This window comes from Meles meles, chromosome 19 (assembly GCF_922984935.1).
Source record: "Meles meles chromosome 19, mMelMel3.1 paternal haplotype, whole genome shotgun sequence".
Taxonomy (NCBI): Eukaryota; Metazoa; Chordata; class Mammalia; order Carnivora; family Mustelidae; genus Meles; species Meles meles.
Window position 1 is genome coordinate 26,680,972 of NC_060084.1, and position 22,518 is coordinate 26,703,489.

A 22,518-nucleotide genomic window follows, 5' to 3' on the forward strand; every position below is an offset into this window, starting at 1 on the left:
GACTTATTTCCTCTTTTAAAGTAGGTGGATTTATTCTCATTTTTTTACGGATGGGGAAACTGAGGCACAGAGAAGCAAAGTGGGTGCCCAGAGCTGCCAGGCCACTAGATTCACATTCCTGACTGTGCCACTCCCCAGACTGCCTTGAGTGGACGGACTCAGAGGCCTTGTGACCAGTGGCCAGCCTGCTGTCATCTTGGAGAGGAATTTTAGGGAGCTGGTCCTGGCCGTGGGGGCAAGGCAGCCCCACGGGCAGGCAGTAGCAGAGGAGCTGGGAAGACTTACCAGTCCCTGCTGGCCAGAGCCCAGGTGTGGCAGGGCTGTTTGGGATCAGTGCTGGGGAGGGGACCCTAGGCGAGCAGAGCCCTTGGGTGTCCCATCTGGGAGGGTCTTGGGCCCCAGAAGGCTGGGATAGAGAGAGTGAGTGGGCAGGGAGGCAGCTAAGGGTGTGCGGAGGAGGCTGTCAGGTGCAAGTAGGCTAGGGGAGCAATCCCCTCTCCACCCCTCCCCTTGTTTGTGTGTGCACACTGGGGTAGGCCCATCTGTTCCTTGTTAGGGACTCCACAGACAGTCCTCCCAGAGAGTAATTAATGCCGCTTTGCTGGCAGATCCAGCAGCACGCCAGCCCCAGGGCTTCATCCTGGTAGCACAGATGCCCAGCTGACCCCAGAAATGCAGCTCCGTTCCCACCCAGCAATCCTGGAGACATGGTGTGTGGGGAGGTGGCGGGGGGTGGGGGGGCCGTGGTGCCGGCCAGGCCCTGCTGCTGTATCTGGGTGGCAGAGAGTGTTTCAGTGCTGGTAGGCAGCCAGAAATGGCCACAGGACCTTCTCACCACCCTGGGCCTGCCTTCATCCGTCGCCGATCCGTCGCCTGCTCTGAAACTTCTCATTCATTGTTGGCTGCGCCCTAGACTTGCGGTGTGACCTTAGCCATGCTGCTTATCCTTTCTGGGGAATTTTCTTTTCCCCATCTGTAGAATGGGTGTGTTGGGCTGCATCATTACTGAGACACCCCTGCCTCCCCTTGTCTGAGTCCCAGCTATGTGTTTATCTGCCCACTTCTGAGCGGCCCTGCTGGCATCCCCATTCCCCGCCCCCCCACCCTCCGTATTGACTTCCCCTTGGTGCTCCTCCTGGCTCTCTGGCTGTGTCCTCAGCCCCAGAGGCAGTCCCCAGAGCCAGATGACTGCCGGTTCTCTCTGTAATTAACCCCTACCCATGCCCAGAACAAGGGGCGCTGCATTCCCTGTGCCCTGCGCAGACCAGCCGGTTTTCCTAGCACAGGGCCGGGCCGAGGTGACTGCCTCCACAGTGGCCACCTCCAGCCGGCCCGCACATTCCTCAGGCTTATCTGGTGGCCCGCCCCGCCGGACTCTGCCCTCCCACCCAGGAAGCAGCGCCCAGTGGAGCTGCTGAAGAGTTCCAGGGGCCGGGAGGAGAGCCTGAGTGGGCTTGATTCGCAGCCTGCCAGGGGCTGGAGAGAACCAGGTATAGAGTGGGATGGGGCAGAGGGACTGCGGGGAGGGGGGTCTGCCAAGCCTGACCAAGCAAATTGTCCTGAAGGAACCCCAGGGAGTGTGGGTTCACTCGGATTCCAGACTCTGTGCCATCTCCTGGGAACCCCTGCCTCCCCTCTCTTGGAAGGCTCTCCTGTGAGGTTCCTGAGCATAGGAGGGGGCGAGGCCCTGGGCCCCTCACCCAAAGTCCACTCCAGAGTTGTAACGGGAGATGGGACGGGACTGCAGCTCCCAGGCCACCTCCCTCTGTCCCCAGCTCCACAGCGGGAGCCAGCGCCAGTCCTCCCAGGAAGGGGTTAACAGCCAGTCCCAGCCGTGAGGGAGGGGACTGGGCTGGACCATTTTCCTCGCTGCTAGCTTCCACCTCGGTTTTCCTGAATGGTTCTGCCGTCCTGGGGTGGGGAGGGAAGGGAAGGAAGGAGGGCGGGTGGAGGGAGGGAGGGAGGAGTGTGGGAAGAGGAAGGAAAAAAGAGCGAGACAGCCAGGGAAAGAGAAAGATGTCACTGTCTAATCTCCCTGTCATTTTCATTTCCAGCAGGCGCCGGGCAGAGGAGCTGCTAGAACAATGCTGAGGCGGGCGAGGTGAGGAGCGGCCGGCGCGGCTCCCCCCACGGAGCGTCGGGAACAGGTGATCGGAGGAGCCGGAACCCCCGGCCACCTGGGCAGCCCTCCCCGCGCCCGCCCGGCGCCCCGGAGCCCCAGGTTGGGAGGGGGGGCAGCCATGGCGACCAATTTCAACGACATCGTCAAGCAAGGCTACGTGAAGATGAAGAGCAGGAAGCTGGGGGTGAGCCGCGGGGCTGGGGGGGCCTGGCCGGAGTCCGGGGGGCGGGGTGGGGGGGGCGGGGGTGCCTGCGGGGCCGGCGTCGCGCACTTGTGGTCTCGAGGCTTCGGGCCGGCGGCCGCCCCGCATGTGCCGCCCGCGCCCCCGCCCCAGCCCGCCTGGCCGGCGTCCCAGCAGCCGGGTCAGCGGTGGCCGCCGACGGGCAGGCGGCTCCCCAGCCATTGTTGAAGTTGCGGCTCGGCCGGCGGCGGCGGGAGCGGCGGGCGCTGCGGTGCCCGAGACCCACCTCGTACTTCCCCTGGCCGCCCGCGGGGCGCCGCCGCCTCGCTTCCCCGTCTCTCCCCTCCCTTCTCCTGGCCTCTTTTCTTTTAAGTCCCTCGTCTCCCCCAGCTGCCCCGGGCTTTCTGTGTGCGGGCCCTTGTGCATTTATCTTAGTTATTGCTTTCACTGTTAAAAAGAAGTGTTTGGAGCGGAGAGTAGTCGGCGGTGGGGCAGGGCAGGGGTGGGAGGGCGCAGAGGTTCGGAAGCTGGTATTTATGTGGTATATGAATGGGAACTGAGGGCAGGATGGCCTGTGGCTCTGGGACAGGCTGCTTTTCTCCGAGTTGTTGGCGGTGACTCCTTGCTCGCTCTCGGGTTGCTTGGCCTGGAGCTGGGGGCTCAGAGGGTCTGTGGGGATGAGGCCTCAGACACACCTTACCGTGATCCCAGCGAGGATGGCCTCCCCCTCCTCCCCAGAGGGCCTGAGGAGGGCCTCCTGGGACCAACATAATGAAATTGGTGAGGTTGTCCTAGAGCTGCCTCTATTCCCCTGCTGACCCTCCCCCACCTCCAATGAGGGGTCCTGGTAGTCGCACCCTCCCCAGTAGGAAGGCAACCTCTTGAAAGCAGTGACCCAAGTCTGTGTTTCTTCCCGGCCTCCTGTCTCTTTCTTCCTCCCCTCCCCCATTGCCCCGATGGGGGTGGGGTGGGATCGGACTGCTCAAGGCTTCCTGGCTCGGCCTGAGTGGGGTGGGGGAGGAATAGGGCTCTGATAGGGCTTCCCTGCCTGGATCCCAGAAGGAACAGGACTAGCCTTGTAGAGGGATGGTTCTTGCCGGTCCTCCCCTTCTGTGGCCCTAGGGAGGGGGTGGCTATGGGGTGTGTTCTGTCCTGGCCGAGTGCAGTGGCTGAGCTGGGGGCCTGTCAGGAGGTTTAGCTGGATTTGAATTTGTATCCCAGCCTGGGTTCCAGGGGGAGACGGGGCCCTGATGGGCATCACCCACCTTGCTGTTGTGCTGAGGGAGGGATGGAGCCCACTTGGAGCACAGAACAAGGAGAGAAGCTGAAAGCTGAGGTGGGGGGCCGAGGGTGTAGGGGCCCAGCTTCTAGGATGGCTCCTCCTTCCTGTGGACCCAAGGGCCACTGGGGCCAAGGCCCTGTATAGGCAGAGCTTACCAGAAAGGGAAGCCCCTTGAGGCAGCCACTTGGGCTCAGTATCAGACCTGTTCCAGGAAGAGACCTGGGAACCAAGTGGCCTACAGGTGGGCACAGCCAGAGGAGAGGCTGGGAGCCAGGGTGTGGCTGGCAAGGCCGAGTTTGGGTCTCCCTCTGCCTGGGGGGATTCAGCTTCCCCCTGCAGGCCTGATGTGAGGGGCTCAGCCCCCTAGCCATTCTTGTCCCAGGGCAGCCCTTGTCTCAGCTCCCAAAGGTGAGCTGGGAGGGGTGGAAAGAGCCGGCGAGCAGACCCTTCTTCCTGCCAGGGCCTGCAGAGCTGTGGCGGAGTGTTTCTGGTTCTGAAGTGCTGATCAAAGACCAGGAGAAGTGGGGAAGGAGGGCTCTTGAGCACAGTGGCTCCCTGGGGCTGTGCATGTGTGTGTGTGTGTGTGTGTTTGTGTGTAACCAAGCAACCAGGGTGCTCAGGCCCCTGGGCCTTCTGCCCCAACACTGCAGGCTGCACGGAGCCCAAGCTGGCATATCTGGGTGGGCTGCGTTCATTCACTCCTCCATCCATTCATTCATGAGCTCCTCGTATGGTCACTCACTTGTTCAGCAGAGCTGTGCTAGCAAGGTTGCCAGGATGGGGGGGAAGATTCTGAGACTAGGATACAGCCTCTGTCCTAAAGGAGCTTCCCAACAGAGAGCTGAGGCTGCTGCGGTTTGGGTGGACAGGACAGGGCTGGAGCCAGGGCCATGGGTACGGGGACAGAGATGCCTCCTATAGTCCCAGATAGGAGCCATTAATGGCCTGGTTCTGAGTGGCTTCTTGGCATGGGGGCTGCCTAGGCCCCCTGGCTGCCCAGGACCTGGTGTCCGCATGGCAGAGCAGAGCGTGGAGGGGCTGTGGGCTTGGGGCTGTGGCCCCCTTGCTTCCTCCACTCTGCTCTGGCAGCCTTCAGGCTCCCTACAGTTTGCCAGTGGTAGAGTGAACCAGAGATTCCTTGCTAGAGGGCTCTGCCAGGCTTCTGGAGAGCTTGCTGGCGGAGTGGGTGCATCCCAGCCAGACTCTGGGCTGGAAGAGCGCCTGGGATGGAGGAGGGGGCTGGGAAGGAAGAGCCAGCAGCCTGGGTGGGTGGCTAGGCCAACCCTCATGGGGTTTGACAAGCAGTTTGCCCCATAGCCCTGGAGTGTGGTCAGCTCCCTGCACCCTGGCTCCTTATGTGGCTGGAGGAGTGTGTAAAGCTACAGGAAATGTAGGTGGCTTTAGGCACAGGGTTATTGGCAGTGGTTGGACAGGAGGGAAACTTGCCTGGAGAGGAACTGTGCTCTGGGGTAACTCCAGGTTCTTGGCTCTGCCCCTTTACCTCTGAGAGCCTCTGGTGTCCCAGCTGGAACAGGGAACGAATCCTTGGCCCCCCACACTCCAGGGCGTCGTAACGAAGAAGGGGCAGCCAGAGATTCAAGGGGAAGGTATGATGCCCATCCCGAGCCCTCCTCTGGCTCCGAGAACAAGGGCTGGGGCGATGTGCAGGCCATAAGCCCCAGCAAGGGTCTATCCCTGCCCCTAGGACACTCCTCTGTTGTGGCTGGCACAGCCAAGCCCTGGACAGAATGTTTATTTTGTGGGCTCCAGTATCAGCTCTGGGCCTAGAGAGCCTTTTTCTTTTTTTTTTTTTTTAGAAATTCTATACATTGAAGCCCTAAATACTACATTTTATTAAGCTCCTCTCCCTACCCCACTCCCCAAGTGATTCTTTTTTTTTTTTTTTTTAGAGAGAGAGAGAGAGATCAAGATCGTAAGTAGGCAGAGAGGCAGGCAGAGAGAGAGGAGGAGGAAGCAGGCTCCCTGCAGAGCAGAGAGCCCAATGCGGGGCTCCCGAGATCATGACCTGAGCCGAAGGCAGCGGCTTAATCCACTGAGCCACCCAGGCGCCCCCTAGAGAGCCTTTTTAAGATACTGGTCCCACCATTGTATCAGCTGGGACTTAACCTTTTGGTGTCTCAGTTGCCCCTTCTGTGAAGGGCAGATGATAAACCAACCTCAAGAGGGACCTGAGGTTAACCGTGAGGAGTGCTAAGAAGTACAAATAGGAAGCATTCAGTATGTGTTGGTTGGCTGTTTCTTTTTATATGAGAATTTTTTTTTTTAAAGATTTATTTATTTATTTATTTGACAGAGAGAGAGATCACAAGTAGGCAGAGAGGCAGGCAGAGAGAGGGGAAGGAAGCAGGCTCCCTGCTGAACAGAGAGCCCGACGCGGGGCTGGATCCCAGGACCCTGAGATCATGACCTGAGCCGAAGGCAGCGGCTTAACCACTGAGCCACCCAGGCGCCCCTGGTTGGCTGTTTCTATTAAACTTAGAGCTGAATGCACAGTACATGGTGATTCAGTGCACCCTTTGGGAACAGCCTTCCAGAGCCAGCGAAGAAACAAACCCCTGTTTTCTCAATTTGGGGAGGGGGCGTCACTGCCGATGGTGTTCGCCTTCCCCAAGTTTTCTCCTGGGTGGGTCTTCCCCAAGTTTTCTCCTGGGTGGGTCTCTGGGGAAGGCTGTGTAGCACTGCCCCCTGTGGTAGGCAGGGGTAATTTCAGGGTCATGTTGGGTGGGAGCGGTCCCAGGAGCCCTGATCCCCCTGCCATCCCGCCTCGCAGATCTACCGGAGGTGCTGGCTGGTGTTCCGGAAATCCTCCAGCAAGGGGCCCCAGCGGCTGGAGAAGTATCCCGATGAGAAGTCTGTGTGCCTCCGAGGCTGCCCCAAGGTTAGGAGTCTTGGGCCCTAGCTGGCCCAGGCTGTAAGCAGTGATGATTTGCAGAGTCCTGAGGTCTGCAAGCACCCTCCTGGGGGTGGCATAACTTGCAGGGCGGGGGATGTAGTGGGAGGCGCTCCAGCCTGGCTTAGTCCCTTGTGGATGCTGTCCCAGGTGACCGAGATCAGCAACGTCAAGTGTGTCACAAGGCTCCCCAAGGAGACCAAGAGACAGGCGGTGGCCATCATATTCACTGACGACTCGGCGCGTACCTTCACCTGCGACTCAGGTGAGTAGCTGGGGCTGCAGGCTTCCATCTATCCAGCCTGCCCCAGGCCAGTCATGGCCCAGCGGTCCAGCCGGGAGGAGGCAGAGCAGGACCAGCCCCGGCTTGGTATGATGTGTGGGGGTGAAAGTAGGGGAGGAAGCAGGTCCCCAGGACAAGGTGAAACAGGCAGGCCGAATCCACTGGCCTTGTCCTCCCTGCCCTGTACAGCGGGGTACTTCAGGCTGAGGCAGATAGGGTGGGCTGCTGGGGGGACCCTGGGCTGGCACGAGGTACCACTTTCTCTAGAGCTGGAGGCAGAGGAATGGTACAAGACGCTGTCCGTGGAGTGTCTGGGTTCACGACTCAACGACATCAGTCTGGGAGAGCCAGACCTCCTGGCCCCAGGAGTGCAGTGCGAGCAGACAGGTGAGGCCTGGTGCTGGCAGGTGGCCGGGAGGAGAGGGGGAGGGAGGAGTGTCCTCCCCTGGGGAGGTTCCAGGCCTGCTCCTCTTCTCTCTCTAGACCGCTTCAACGTCTTCCTCTTGCCCTGCCCCAACCTGGATGTGTATGGCGAGTGCAAGCTGCAGATCACCCACGAGAACATCTACCTCTGGGACATACACAACCCCCGCGTGAAGCTCGTCTCGTGGCCCCTCTGCTCACTGCGTCGCTATGGCCGGGATGCCACACGCTTTACCTTCGAGGCTGGCCGGTAGGACCCTCTCACCTCCTGACCCACTGTGGTCATGTTGTTGGCTGCCATTCACTCTGTCACACATGGTGCTGGGAGCTTTAGTTCTTTATCAGCGTAGAAAACCAGAAGGGAACCTAAGATCCCCATTTTACAGCTGAAGATATTGAAGCTCACAAGCCAGGTCAAGTGTAGCTGTTTACCAAAAGTCAAACTGCTTGTGCTCAAGTCAGAGCTGGTGCTGGTGCTTAGAGGTCTGTGTGGACCAAGGCTTCGTTTCTTCACTGTCAAACAGAGGATCATAAAAGTACCCACTCTCATAGAATGATGGTGAGGCTTGGGTAACCTAGAGCTTGAACTCTGGAGCCAGCGGGCCCAGACTTACATTGTGCGTGATCCTCTGTATAACCCGGCTTCGGTTACTGACCTTGTGTGCCTGTTTTCTCATCTGCAAAATGGTTTGAGAAAACTCGGAATAGAGGAAACCGTGCCGGTGCGCAGACCAGAAGGGTGAGAGAGAAGGCTGAGTGGGCTGAGTCTTACAAAGCACTGAGCTCCTCTGGGACCCAGAAACGACCAGGCAGACTGGGGCTATGTGGACAGCCCTACCTGCTCCCCAGAGGACACAGGATGCAGCCAGCCGGTGGTGCCGGAGCGCCCGGCCAAACACGTGTGTAATCCAGTCCCCAACACCTCACCCTCTGTGCCTCTTGTGTGCCTAGGATGTGCGATGCTGGGGAAGGTCTGTACACCTTTCAGACCCAGGAAGGGGAACAGATCTACCAGCGGGTCCACAGTGCCACCCTGGCCATTGCTGAGCAACACAAGCGTGTCTTGCTAGAGATGGAGAAGAACGTGCGGGTGAGGCTCTGGGTGTCAGCCAGTCTGGGGTGCCAGTGAGGCTGGAGGGTGGGCATCTAGGAGGGCACCAGAGCTAATGGGAGGGACCTGCCCTTCTCCACCCCACAGCTCCTGAACAAGGGCACGGAACACTACTCGTACCCCTGTACGCCCACCACCATGCTGCCCCGCAGCGCTTACTGGCACCACATCACAGGCTCCCAGAATATTGCCGAGGCCTCTAGTTATGCCGGTGAGTCCCTGTGGGGTCCCCTGCTCCCTGGCTACCAGGATCTGCAGAAGACGGGGGCCCGCTGACCTGCACCCAAGGCCTGAGCCCGCCTCTGTGTCCACAGGTGAGGGGTATGGGGCAGCCCAGGCCAGCTCAGAAACAGACCTCCTCAACCGATTCATCCTGCTAAAGCCAAAGCTCAGCCAGGGGGACAGCAGCGAGGCCAAGACCCCAGCCCAGTGACAGCAGGGCTGGTGCACAGCAAGGACTGCTGTGGGGCCCTGTGGCGGAGCTGCCCACAGCCTACTGTGGACAGCCTTGGGGGGCTGCTGGCTAAGAGCCTGGAGAAACGGAGCAAGCTGTCCTTTCCCTCTCCGCAGGGGTGAGGCTGGACCAAGGCACAGGGCTGGCCACACCAGCAGAGCATGTGCGAGGGGCTGGAGCTACTATGGGACTATATACTGTTAATGATTTTAATATATATGGCTTATGACATATTCTATATTAATGAGATTCCCCCCCCGCCCCACCTACACATTTTTTAATCCCATGACCAGGTCCCGGTCAGGCTGTTTTTGAACATGAGGGCAGCTGTTCCTGTCCTCTGTGGGACAGCCCCCCCACCCCCACCCCCCACTGCCGGGGCCTGGGGTGGCAGCCAGCTCTCCCCAGGCAGCCCAGCGGCTACAACGGCAGGTGGCTTCTCCCTTCCTCTGGGCCTGGAGCAGCAGAGGAAGGATCAGAGCTTCTATGGTGCCACTCGGCAGCCTTGCACTTGGGAGTTTTAAACAGAGATGACATCTGGTTGATACCTCAGGTGAAAATCTGGTTTAAAAATATGGTTTTTGCCAAGGCTCCTTCCTGCTTAGTAGGCTCAGAAGATACCCCAGGGCCAGGGGTGCTGGTTCCCTCAGCCAGGCGGAGGGTGGCCAGTCCCAAGCTCTTCCCTGCCTGAGGGCTGGCCAGGGAAGGCAGGACTGCTGTGGGGAACACCCCTGCTGTCCCCTCTCACTGACCGAGGGCAGGTGAGGGCCCGGCAGAGGGCCCAGTTTGGCCACCCTCTGGTCAGCCTAAAGCACTCAGAAATGGAGCCCTTCCCACTTCCTCTTCCCCACATGGTGCTGAGGCTCCCTGCTGAAATGCAATTAAAGCAATTGATTTTCTAGTGCTGGTATTTATTGACTACCTTGCAGAAGGGCTATCTTTATATTCCCATCAAACCTTTGGTTGCGTGTGTGGGTTTTTGTTTTGTTTTTTAATACTTTAGGGTTCTGATTTGTGGAACAGACCCTGTTGTAAATAACCACTATTCAAGTTGTGGCAGGACGATCCAGCCAGAGGCCCCTCCCAGAGAGCCCTGGATCTGGGGAGGGGGCCACAGCCAGCTCGGCTCCAAACCTGACCCAGGGAATGACCACCCCAAGGCCTGGGAGAGGGAGGCAGGGCCAGGCTGGCTCAAGTTAGTGGCACGATGACGCATGAAGGAGATTATGTTGTGCTCTTTATTGCCAAAAATAAAAACTTTTAAAAAGACAACTCCTGTTAATAAATATCCCTTCCTTTCTGTAGCAGGTCTCCAGTTTTCTCCTGGCTTCTCCTTCTAGATGGCCTAATTAATTGCTTTGGGGGTGATTCTACCTCTAGGGCTAAGGGGTCAAGGCCAGACCTCCCTTAAGGTCCTTGCTCCCCAGCCTGTGAACTTAAATAATCAGGCCCCTGGCAGTGAATGCAGAAATACAGGGTTTGTCTGGGGAAGGGGGCAGCCTCAGTCTTAATACCACTTACTAAGGGTTCTCAAGTCTGGGCCACTCGAGGGTTTGAGTGAAATGCCTGTAGGCTGGCTTGGGCCAGGAGCTGGACTGATAGCTACAGCACTCAGTCCTGATGCCAGAAGCCCAAGGTACAATGGTGAGAACTTTTAGAAAGGGGCTGAAGACCTGAAATGACCACAAGAGGTGAGTCTTACCCTGCAGTTCTCACCCCACCCAGGTATGGCAGGAAACCAGCTGAAGGGATGGTCTGGGGGTGCTGCTGGCAATCAGGGGGCAGGGCCAGGATGCTAATGTCTAGTAAAAACCTGTCCGGCCTCAGATACCAGTGGCACCCGGGGGCCATCTGTCCGCAACGGAGCAAAGCTGTGAGGGGACCCCTCCCCCTTTGGCTACTTTCCTACGGGTACTGATGGCTTGCCAAGAAGCCTGAGCAACAGCTGTCCACCCCAGAGGCTACAGGTATCTCTGGAGAGCCAGCTGGTGGTCTAGAACCCCTATTGCTGGAACAGGTGAGCTGCTGCTAGTTTATGGTCAGAACATCACTCTGGATCTCGTGGCTTAACTGGGTCTGTAAGTCACTCAGCTTTTTCTTCAATCCAGAGAGGGCTGAGAGGACAATAGTTTCAGGACGCAGAGAGCCACAGGACTCCACATTGTAGTAAAACCTAAGAGGAAGAGTCGGGTTAAGAGCCCTCCATGAGGCAGGCCGGCTAGCCCAAGCTTCAGCCCTGGATCATGCTCTCTCCCTTCTGGGTCCTGACTCCATTTCAGCCTAGAATGTGAACAGCAGTCCTACTGCACACTAGAGGACTTCAGGAAGGCCAAGCCACCTCAAAAAGCTTGCTGTTCACTATCAGAAGACTGGTCCCTTTCTCGCTCTGGGCTGGTCCCTTCTCTGGGGACTGAGTAGCAGCAGAGTCAGAGTGGCTAACTGGAGGGCTCCTCCGTCCCCCAATGATGAGGGGAGGACAATCTGCCCTGGGACGTACACATGGCACGGGCTCTGCAGTTCTCCATCCTGCCTCAGCTCCCGGGCACCGGGATATCTCCCCAGCTCAGGGCCTGCACCAAAACCCTATGTTCTTCCATGTTTCACCTTCAGGTGCCAGAAGAGGATCTTACCTCTCTGGCTTGCCATTGGGGTCGTAGGGAGCCTGGGACTCATCTTCATCCAGCTCAGAGTACTCACTCTTCGGCCTGAGATCAAATACAGGTCAGCAGGCAACTATTGACGCTGCCTGCTGTGAGGCTGCCCCTACCTCACTCCCTCGGAGCCATGTCAGGCCGTAAAGGCCTGCCCTGACTCCTGACGAGTACTTACCATTCCTCGGGCTTGGGGTACACTGTGTGCCGCAGGGCATTGTCAGGATCATATTCAAAAGCCACCCCTGCAGTAGGGTTCCACTTGGCATGCTCCTTGCCAAAGCCCTTTTTGGCATAGGCTCGAAGTCTTAGCTCCTGGCCTTTCCTCAGCTTGACAATGAGGATGTCTGCGGGGAGAGGTGTAAGTCAGCCAAGGGCCAGCAGACACACGGTCCCCTGAGTTTTGACCTGGAATGCCACTGGAAAACCACAGAATCCTGACAAATAGCTCAAGGTCAGCTGACAAGGAGACCAGGCACCGTGAGAGGCTGTGTCAGGTCCCTGTCTCCGACTGGCCTGCAAAATGACAGGTCAGTAGACATTCGCACGCGCCCTCCAGCCCCTTACCATCCTGTTCCACGTAGTCATTGGGGTCATTATCTCGGTTCCGAGAGGTCACCTAGAGGGAGCCCAAACAGAGGCATGGGTTAGCGGCTCATCTTCCCAATCACCCCTTCCAGCAACAATGTTCGAGCACCTGCCACACCAGGCCAGGAGGCCTAGGAATGGGGCGGGGAGAAGTGGCTCCTAGGGCCAGATCAGCGCTGGGGCTGGACTCCGATCCCCATCTCCAGGCACGGGGACAACTTTCTCAGTCAAAAAGGTACCATGGCCTTTAAAAGGGTCCTTGGGGGATACAGGACTCCAACAGTGCTACTGTCCACACTAGCTAGTATTCAGAATTATTAGTACTTTTCAGAACTGACTGAGAGGAAAGCAGAGGGTAACACAAGGGAAACCGCATCTTGTAACACCACCTGAGTTTGGCCCACTTGGAGCTCAGAGGAGGAGGACAAAGGTGCTGGGTAAGGAGGATGTGGTGAGACACTAACTGGAATGACCCGGGGGCTGTTGGAGATGAGGTCTCGAGACGTGACGTGACGAGTTTGGTCTTCATTGCACCGCACGTCGAGGGTGAACTCCACCGAGCACTCGGGGCAGAACTCCTCACACGTGCAGTCCTGAGGGAGGAAAAGAAGCTGAAGGGGTCCATGGAGAGATGGGGAATCCTGAGCTCCCCGTTTCTCATACCTGCTTCCTTCCCTTCTCCATCTATAAAACGGCCGGCCATGGGCTGTAGGATCTGGTAAGCTGTGTCCATCTGGTACACATTCTCAGGGGCTACTCAATGCAGGCAGCTCCCAGTTTAGAGACAACCTATACCCACTGATGCCCACACTCTCCTTCCACCTCCGCCAGCTGCCAAGCGACCGCAGGGAGACACAGTGCTAACAGCCCACCCTGGCCCCTGGGGTGCTCTTCTACAGAGAATCAAGGCATTTAGAGAATGATGCTTTCATGCTTCACAGGCCTTCCCCTGAACTAAGTGGACTGACTTGGGCAGGTCACCAGCATTTAAAATAAAATGATCCAGGGCACAACACAAAAAAGTACATTTCAAGTTCTAAACTACTTACCTTTTCTTAAAAGAATCTCTCCATTATGGAAAATTTCGCAGATTCAAAAGAAGAGAGCAAGTATGAAAGGCTATGACCATGTAACCATCACTGGTTTCAATAATTACCCACAGTTCTTTAAGCAACTGATGCTGGAAACATCCCATTCCTCTCGTAGGGCCCACCTACAGTGTAACTTCAGGCAAGAAGAGTTACTAGAACGTAACTAAGCCAACCGTTCTCCCCCTCACACCAGCAGGAAACTTTAACCTGCTTCTGATGTTTTTGAGATGAGGAGGAAGAACGAGGGGCCACACCTGGATAGTCTACCGTCATACACAGGTGAGGCAGGAAGGCAACCTAGAGCTTTAGCAGAAATATGAAATGGAGGGGGTACCCGGCTGGCTCAATCCATGGACCATGCGACTCTCGATTTTGGGGTCATAAGTTCAAGCTCCACATTCAGTATAAAAATTTTAAAAAAAAAAGGGAAGACCCATAAATATACTGTCTGCAAAAGACTCATTTCAGCTGGGCTGGAAAACCATTTACCATGCTAATGGACATTGGGAAAAAGCTGGGGTGGCAATCCTTAGACAAATTAGATTTTAAACCAAAGACTGTAATAAGAGATGAAGGAGGACACTATATCATACTTATTCTTAAAGGTCTATCCAACAAGATCTAACAATTGTAAATATTTTTGCCCCTAACATGGGAGCAGCCAATTATATAAGCCAATTAGTAACAAAATCAAAGAAACCCATCAACAATTATACAATAGGAGACTTTAACAACCCCCTCATTGAACCGGACAGATCATCGAAGCAAAAGATCAACAAGGAAATAAGGGCTTTGAATGACACACTGTACCAGAGAGATCTCACATATATTCAGAACATTCCATCCAAAAGCAACAGAATACAAATTCTTCTCTAGTGCACATGGAACATTTTCCAGAACAGATCATATCCTGGGTCACAAATCACGTCTCAACCAGTACCAAAAGACTAGGATCATTCCCTGCATTATTTTCAGACCACAATGCTTTGAAACTTGAACTCCATCACAAGCGGAAAGTTGGAAAAAAACTCAGATACATGGAGGCTAAAGAGCATCCTACTAAAGAATAAATGGGTCAACCAGGAAATTAAGAATTGAAAAAGTTCATGGAAACAAATGAAAATGAAAACACAACTGTTCAAAATCTGTGGGACACAGCAAAGGCAGTCCTGACAAGAAAGTATATAGCGATAGAAGCCTTTCTCAAGAAACAAGAAAGGTCTCAAGTACACAACCTAACCCTACCCCTAAAGTAGCTAGAGAATGAACAGCAAATAAAGCCCAAACCCAACAGGAGAAGAGAAATAATAAAGATCAGACAAGAAATCAATGCAATAGAAACCAAAAGAATAGAACAGATCAGCGAAACTAGCAGCTGGTTCTTTGAAAGAAAGACTGATAAACCCCTGGCCAGACTCATCAAAAAGAAAAAAGACTCAAAAAAATAAATTATGAATAGAGGAGGAGAGATCACAACCAATACCAAAGAAATACAAATAATTATAAGGATATATTATAAGCAAGTATACGCCAGCAAATTAGACAATCTGGAAGAAATGGATGCATTCCTGGAGACATATATACCAAAACCGGACCAGAAAGAAATAGAAAACCTGATCAGACCCATAACCAGTAAGGAGATTGAAGCAGTCATCAAAAATCTCCCAAGAAACCATAAGAGACTATGGGCTCTGAAAAACAACCTGAGGGTTTTGAAGGGGCAGGGGTGGGAGGTTGGGGGAACCAGGTGGTGGGTAATAGGGAGGGCACGTATTGCATGGAGCACTGGGTGGTGTGCAAAAACAATGAATACTGTTACACTGAAAAATAAATAAATAAATAAATAATTTTAAAAAAAAAGAAAAAAAAATCTCCCAAGAAACAAGAGCCCAGGGCCAGACCGCGCCCCAGGGGAATTCTACCAAACATTTAAAGAAGAATTAATTTCTATTCTCCTGAAACTGTTCCAAAAAATAGAAATGGAAGGAAAACATCCAAACTCATTTTATGAGGCCAGCATTACCTTGATTCCAAAACCAAAGAGCCCACCAAAAAGGAGAATCACAGAGCAATACCCCTGATGAACACGGATGCAAAAATTCTCACCAACCTAGTAGCTAACAGAATCCAACAGTAAGTTAAAAGGATTATTGACCACAACCAAGTGGGATTTATTCCTGGGCTGCAAGGTTGGTTCAACATCCACAAATCAATGTGATACAATACATTAATAAAAGAAAGGACAAAAACCACATGGTACTTTCTATAGATGCAGAAAAAGCATTTGACAAAGTACAGCATCCTTTCTCCATTAAAACTCTTCACAGTGTAGGGATAGAGGGTACATACCTCAATATCATCAAAGCCATCTATGAAAAATCCACAGCGAGTATCATTCTCAATGGGGAAGAACTGAGAGCTTTTCCCCTAAGGTCAGGAACATAGCAGGGATGTCCACTATCACCACTGCTGTTCAACACAAAGTACTAGAAGTCCTAGCCTCAGCTTTCAGACACTAAAAAGAAAGAAAAGTCATCCGAATTGGCAAAGAATAAGTCAAACTCTCACTCTTCAGAGATATGACACTTTATGTGGAAAACCCCAAAGACTCCACCCCCAAACTGCTAGGACTCATACAGGAATTCAGTAAAGTGTCAGGATATAAAATCCATGCACAGAAATCAGTTGTATTTCTACATACCAACAACGAGACAGAAGAAAGAGAAATTAGGGCATCGATCCCTCTTACAATTGCACCCAAAACCTTAAGATACCTAGGAATAAACCTAACCAAAGAGGCAAAGAATCTGTACTCAGAAAACTGTAGAACACTCATACAAATTCTTCAAAATCCTTGAGAAGAACACAGGCAGCAATTTCTTTGAGCTTAGCCGCAGCAACTTCTTCCTAGACACATCGCCAAAGACAAGGAAAGGAAGGCAAAAAAGAACGACTGGGATTTCATCAAGATAAAAACCTTTTGCACAGCAAAGGACACTTTTTTGTGGACAAAAAGTCAACAAAACCAAAAGACAACCGAAATGGGAAAAGACATTTGCAAATGACATACCAGATAAAGGGCTAGTATCCAAAATCTATGAAGAATTTATCAAATTCAACACCCAAAGAACAAATAATCCAGTCAAGAAATGGGCAAAAAACATGGACATTTCTGCAAAGAAGACATCCAAATGGCCAAAAGACATATGAAAAAGTGCTCAACATCACTCGGCATCAGGGAAATACAAATCAAAACCACAGTGACATATCACCTCACAACAGTCAGAATGGCTAAAATTAACAAGTAAGGAAATGAAAGATGTTGGCAAGGATGCGGAGAAAGGGGAACCCTCGTACACTGTTGGCAGCAATGCAAGTTGGTGCAGCCACTCTGGAAAACAGTATTGAGGTTCCTCTAAAAGTTGAAAACAGTGCTACCCTATGACCCAGCAATTGCACTACTGGGTATTTACCCCAAAGATAAAAATGTAGTAATCTGGACGGGCACTTGCACCCCAATGTTTATAGCAGCAATGTCCACAATAGCCAAACTACAGAAAGTACCCAGATGTCCATTGACAGATGAATGGATAAAGATATGGTGTATATATATGTACATACACAACGGAATATTCTGCAGCCATCAAAAAAAAAAAAAGAAATCTTGTCATTTTTAACAATGTGGATAGAACTAAAGGATATTATGTTAAGTGAAATAAATCAATCACAGAAGGACAATTATCATATGATCTCACTGATACATGGAATTTGAGAAATAAGGCAAAGGATCATAGGAAAGAGAGGAAAAAATGAAACAAGATGAAACCAGAGGGGGAGACAGACCGTAAGAGACTCTCAGGAAACAAACTGAGGGTTGCCGGAGTGGAGGGGGATGGGAGGGATGGGTGTCTGGGTGATGGACATTGGGGAGAGTAGGTTCTATGTTGAGTGCTGTACTCCTGAAACAAATAATACATTATATGTTAATAAAACAAAACCCCGAAACTGTTAAAAACATGAAATGGAAAAAATCAAAATGTCATGGAAATTAAAAATACGAAAAGGCAGACAACCCCAACAAAATATATGTACGATAACAGGGGCGGAATCTGAGATTAACAGACTAAAGAGGTTAACCACCAAATGCATGCATGAATTTTGGATGAATGACCAACCCACAAACAAAAATCAAAAAGCCCATTTGGGAAACAACTAGGAAAATCTGGATAAGAACTGTGCACAAGTATAACAAATTATTGCTAATACTCCAGGCATCACAGTGTGGATGTGTGGGAAAATATCCTTACTCTGAGGACAAGCGTACTAAAGTAGTGAGGGGAGAAGTGTCATGGGATCTGCAACTTTCTTTCAAATGGTTTAGCAAAAAAATGGGTAGGAAAAATAAAGCTAATATAGCAAAATATTAATTGGCAACTAAAGGTGAAAAATAAATAGCTGCTTATTATTGAAGGTTTTTAACTTTTCTGTAGATTTTGAGAAAAAGCCAAAAAAAGGGTAGAGGGATCCATACCATCTTTGTTCAGTAAATACTAGAAAAAAAATGTAATGGACGGAATTGCTAGGTCCTGGGGCATCCATATTTTTACCCGAGACATTGCCAAACTGCTCTTCAACTGGTTGTAAAACTACCCCCACCAGTATCTGTGAGATTTCTTTCTTTTTAAAAAATTTTTTATTTATTGACAGAGGGAGACACAGAAAGAGAGGGAACAGAAGGAAGGAGATTGGGAGAGGATGAAACAGACTTCCCAGTGAGCAGGGAGCCCAATATGGGCCTCAATTCCGGGACCCTGGGATCATGACCTGAGCTAAAGACAGATGCTTAATGACTGAGCCACCCAGGCGCTCCCTGCCCCACTTATTTTTTAAAGATTTATGTATTTGAGAGAAAAACAGAGAAATATGATACAGATAGAAAGCAGGGAGAAGAAAGAGAAGCAGGCTCCCCGTTGAGCAAGGAGCCTGATGCAGGGCTCAATCCCAGGACCCAGGGATCAGGACCTGAGCCGAAGGCAGACACTTAACCAACTGAGCCACCCAGGAGCCCCTGATGTTTCATTTCTTACAAACAGAAATCTGGAGATGTGAAGCAAATAGTGCCAAAATGTTAGACTATGAAAAGTTGTTTGACAGGAGCAAGAGTTCTCGTCAGATGAGCTCCATAGTTCTGTGTTCTTAAACGTCTCTTTAAAAAAAACAGATTTATAAGGTATCAAATTAGCTACCACAAAATGATGTGCCCCTGGGAATATTAGAGGATGGGCTGATTCAGGATCACCCAAAGCCACCAAGAGGGAAGAGTCTCAAGCTGTTACCTAACACAGCCCTGGAGAAAGGAAGCAGGGAACCTGATCCTGTCCGGTTCCTGCCCAGTCCAACACCTGTTAACATCTCATCAGAGAACAAACACAACCCTCGAGGAAGGGGCCATGTTTAATGAGCATCATCTATGGGGAGAGGCCCAGACACCAGCCTTCCAGTCCCTCAGGTCTTATTGTGGGGAACAGTTCTCACTCCCTTTGTTCTCACCCTCATGCCTCCCTAGCCCCCCCAACCCTCTGCTGACTCCTTTTAGCCTCCCAGGCTCCTGTCACTGGGAAGACATACCCTGGAAAGCAGAGTCTGAACATATCAGAGTCTGAAAAGGCAGTTGTCCCCACCGTTCAGTATAAAGGGGTATTCTGGGGTGTACTCCATCTTGTGCGGCTGGCTGGAGAGACTCCCCAATGCCCTGGAGCCCCACCAATCTACGTCCGCCTGGGGACCATGTCCACTTCGGGTCTGGGAAACAACCCCAGTCTTTCTAACAGCTAGAAGTAAGAGATCGGGACAATGCCTCTAAGAACTCAACTCCTCCACCCCCTGCCCCTCGCAGCCCTTCACCCAATCACACAGCATACCCGGGAGTACTGCAGCTTGTCCACAATGTCGTCACTAGTGAGGGGGATTAGTCCTGGAAGAAACAAAGAAGCACTTTAAAGAAGTCGAAATGGCCTAGCAAGAAGGAGAACCTAGAAATCCCCTTGGGAGTGAGGAGGCTTCCTCCTCTGATACCAAGCACAGTCCCCTGCCTTTCACCTTTCAAAACCCGGGACTAGGGGAGCCTGGGTGGCCCAGTGGGTTAAAGCCTCTGCCTTCAGCTCGGGTCATGATCCCAGGGTCCTGGGATTGAGCCCCACATTGGGCTCTCTGCTCAGCAGGGAGCCTGCTTCCTCCTCTCTCTCTGCCTGTCTGCCTCTCTGCCTACTTGTGATCTCTGTCAAATAAATAAATTTAAAACAACAACAACAACAAAAAAACCCAGGACTATAGGGCGCCTGGGTGGCTCAGTGGGTTAAGCCTCTGCCTTTGGCTCAGGTCATGATCTCAGGGTCCTGGGATCAAGCCCTGCATCGGGCTCTCTGCTCAGTGGGGAGCCTGCTCCCCCCCCCCCACTCTCTGCCTGCCTCTCCGCCTACTTGTGATCTCTCTCTGTCAAATAAATATATAAAACCTTTAAAAAAAAAAAAAGAAAATATTAAAAAAACAAAAATCCGGTACTCACCAAGTCTGTGAGCAATGAACTCATCATGAAGGACTGAGGAATTGGCATCAATCTGAACCCAGTCAATGGCTAAGAAATAAAGAAAACAGACATACAGTTTAGCCACCAAATTCACTTAAAGACTTACAGCAGTGGTTCATCTGATGCTTACTAAATCGCAGAAGTGTGGGCCAGGCTGCCAAAGGCTGATTCTGCAGCTCAAGTGGGGACCAGGGATCTGCATTTTAACAAGAACCACATGCAATACCCTCCCCCCTTCCCTACTCAGGCAGATTTAATGCAGGGGAGGCCTCTGTCCCACACAAAATACTGACTTAGAAAATACCCATGTGGGGGCGCCTGGGTGGCTCAGTGGGTTAAAGCCTCTGCCTTCGGCTCAGGTCATGATCTCAGCGTCCTGGGATCGAGCCCCGCATCCTGCTCTCTGCTCAGCAGGGAGCCTGCTTCTCTCTCTCTCTCTGCCTGCCTCTCTGCCTACTGATGATCTCTCTCTCTGTCAAATAAATAAATAAAATCTAAAAAAAAAAAAAAAAAGAAAATACCCATGTGAGTGGGAACATGTTTCTCTGAACTGAGTATCTCTGTGAGAAGCATTTACGTCTGCTATTCATGTCAACACCAAATCCAAGAACAGGGAAAATCTCAAAGACAGACAATCTATATCTCATTTTTATGATGCAATGTCCAGATTACCCAATTTTAACACTTTGTCACTCAACCAACTAATGTTTAGAGAATTCCTTTAATGGGCATAGTACGCTAAGTATCAAACCAAATTCTTACAGCAATGACTTAAAAAAAGGTAAGAATTGTACTGTCACACATGCTTGACTTAAGCACAAATTCATTCATTCACAAATAAACATCTGCATTCAGACAAATTCATAAATCAAATGGCCAACCACAAAAGGGCGTGGACACTAGGAAAGGAAGAAGTCAGAAGAGGACCAGCCAGGTAGCACCCAATCTGCTTTGTCCTATGCTTTTTACTGCTTCCCCAACCCAAGCCAAAGGACCAGGAGCCAAGCCTTTCTGACTCTGCCTCCTTACTTCCACCAACCCCCTCCCCCAATCTCACATGGCCTGACCCTCTCCCTTGCAGGTAAAATCCTCTGAGCCTCCTATAAAGCTTTGCTTGACCTCCAAGATACAGATACCAACACTCCCTCCCTACAAGCTCCTCCCTCACAAAACTGTCCAGACTAAAGACATTTGTCATATATACAGATATTTTTTAACGATTTTTTTGAGAGAGAGATGGAACGAGTGTGGGAGGGGCAGAAGGAGATTCCACGCTGAGCTAAGAGCCTGATGCAAGACTTGATCTCACAACCCTAAGTTCATGACCTGAGCCAAAAATCAAGGGGGGGGGGGGTGTGCGGTGGCGCACCAGGGTGGCTCAGTGGGTTAAGCCTCTGCCTCCGGCTCAGGTCATGATCTCAAGGTCCTGGGATTGAGCCCTGCATCAGGGCTCCTCGGGGAGCCTGCTTCTCCCTCTCCCTGCCTGCTGCACTCTCTGCTTGTGTTCTCTGTCAAATAAATAAAATCTTAAAAACAAAAACAAAGAACAACTCCCTTATTTTACTCAGGATGAAACTGAGGCGCAGAAACATGGATTAGGGAGGGGGAGGACCAGCACTCTAAGCTCTAAGTGAAGAAGTGACCGGACATGTGTAGCGGTGGAAACTAGTGTTCTCTGGTTCACCAATCATTTGGCCTGCTTATTTCCTTCGGAGTGCAGCAGATAGGAATTACACTTCTTTTTCCAACCCAAACTCTAAGCGGACACTCAGAAAGTGTAACATATTTATAAATGTGAAAAACACCTGGGGCAGGGTGGCTGGAAGCACAGCAGATCCTCCTTCCTCTGGGCACAGCAACAGCACTGTGGTTCTACTTCTGAACTACTTACTGATCCACGTCTATCCCGCAGTACTGTTATCTGTAGATTCGCCTTTGCCCTGTAACTGCACTGTGCGCCCCATGAGGGCAAGAACCCTGCACTATTTAGCTCTGCATTCCCAGTTCCTAGGACACTGCCTGGCACTTATATGTTCCGTGAGTGCAGATGAAAGAACGGACTCGTAAAAGGCATTTACTGGGCACTAAACACAAGGCATTTAGTAGAGATTCCCTCACTTAACCCTTGCCACCACTCTGAAAGTACTACCAATGTCCCAACGTTACAGAGAAAACCACAGCAATGTAAGAGTGGGCCCTAGTGTCCCTGAGCCAAGGGTACAACACTGCTGTCTTCTCAGAGCCCCTCCCAGCCCCTCCCCGCCCCCGCCACCAACCAAGCACTAGGCGCAGGAGCCCCAAGGTGTGCGAAGGGATCTGGCCACCACAGGCCGGTTTTACTTACCTATGATGGGTACCTCGGCGATGAAGACCCTTCGTATAGAATTGGCTACCCTGAGGGATGAAAACCAAGCGGCATGAAGGCGCCGCATCCTGGACGCCGATGCCCCGCGCGCGCGGTTCCCAAGCGGCCCCACCACGGGGACCCAGCTCAGGAAGGACACGACCCCCCCCCCCCCCCGGCCCGGGCTCCAGCCCCGCGCGTCCCACAGCCGCCGGCCTCTTCCCTCAGAGGCCTTACGCCAGGTCCGTGTTCTCGATGATGAACTTGACATTCTCGTCTGTGAGCTCCGTGATCCGCACGGTGGGCTGGTTGGCATACGGCATCGTGCCTCACCACACAGCAGCTCCCGGGTTTCAGCTGCGCTGCGCCACGGCCACCGCCGCCGCCGGAAGTGGTTCAGCGCGGGTCGCGCCGCTTCCGCCGACACGCGCTCACAGCGCCACCTGCCGCCCGGAGGCCGCCGCTTCAGACCCCACGTTTTACACCTCCAC

The 22,518-nt window shown here is 52.4% G+C and overlaps 2 protein-coding genes across 2 annotated transcripts; one reads left to right on the forward strand and one right to left on the reverse strand.

The window, feature by feature from the left end:
• Nucleotides 1–1,381: 1,381 nt before the first annotated feature.
• On the forward strand, nucleotides 1,382–10,028 carry DOK4 (docking protein 4). The gene is made up of 9 exons (XM_045989023.1): nucleotides 1,382–1,490; nucleotides 2,055–2,306; nucleotides 6,377–6,484; nucleotides 6,647–6,761; nucleotides 7,047–7,166; nucleotides 7,263–7,452; nucleotides 8,154–8,292; nucleotides 8,401–8,524; nucleotides 8,628–10,028. Exons 2-9 carry the CDS (start codon nucleotides 2,241–2,243, stop codon nucleotides 8,744–8,746), a joined length of 981 nt encoding a protein of 326 aa, XP_045844979.1. The 5' UTR covers nucleotides 1,382–1,490; nucleotides 2,055–2,240; the 3' UTR covers nucleotides 8,747–10,028.
• On the reverse strand, nucleotides 9,983–22,501 carry POLR2C (RNA polymerase II subunit C). Its single transcript, XM_045989029.1, has 9 exons — nucleotides 22,265–22,501; nucleotides 22,028–22,077; nucleotides 19,663–19,731; nucleotides 19,019–19,071; nucleotides 12,471–12,599; nucleotides 11,986–12,037; nucleotides 11,597–11,765; nucleotides 11,398–11,472; nucleotides 9,983–10,940 (listed from the first exon to the last, which is right to left on the reverse strand). Exons 1-9 carry the CDS (start codon nucleotides 22,348–22,350, stop codon nucleotides 10,796–10,798), a joined length of 828 nt encoding a protein of 275 aa, XP_045844985.1. The 5' UTR covers nucleotides 22,351–22,501; the 3' UTR covers nucleotides 9,983–10,795.
• Between the last annotated feature and the right edge of the window lie 17 nt (nucleotides 22,502–22,518).

Excerpts from the sequence above, each read along its gene's own strand:
- DOK4 (XM_045989023.1), top strand. The coding sequence starts at position 2,241 with ATGGCGACCAATTTCAACGACATCGTCAAGCAAGGCTACGTGAAGATG. Across the intron at positions 7,453-8,153 it reads TTTACCTTCGAGGCTGGCCG|GATGTGCGATGCTGGGGAAG; the intron begins GTAGGACCCTCT and ends TTGTGTGCCTAG. Across the intron at positions 8,525-8,627 it reads CGAGGCCTCTAGTTATGCCG|GTGAGGGGTATGGGGCAGCC; the intron begins GTGAGTCCCTGT and ends CTGTGTCCACAG.
- POLR2C (XM_045989029.1), bottom strand. The coding sequence starts at position 22,350 with ATGCCGTATGCCAACCAGCCCACCGTGCGGATCACGGAGCTCACAGAC. Across the intron at positions 19,732-22,027 it reads CGCCGAGGTACCCATCATAG|CCATTGACTGGGTTCAGATT; the intron begins GTAAGTAAAACC and ends TTTATTTCTTAG. Across the intron at positions 19,072-19,662 it reads GTTCATTGCTCACAGACTTG|GACTAATCCCCCTCACTAGT; the intron begins GTGAGTACCGGA and ends TGTTTCTTCCAG.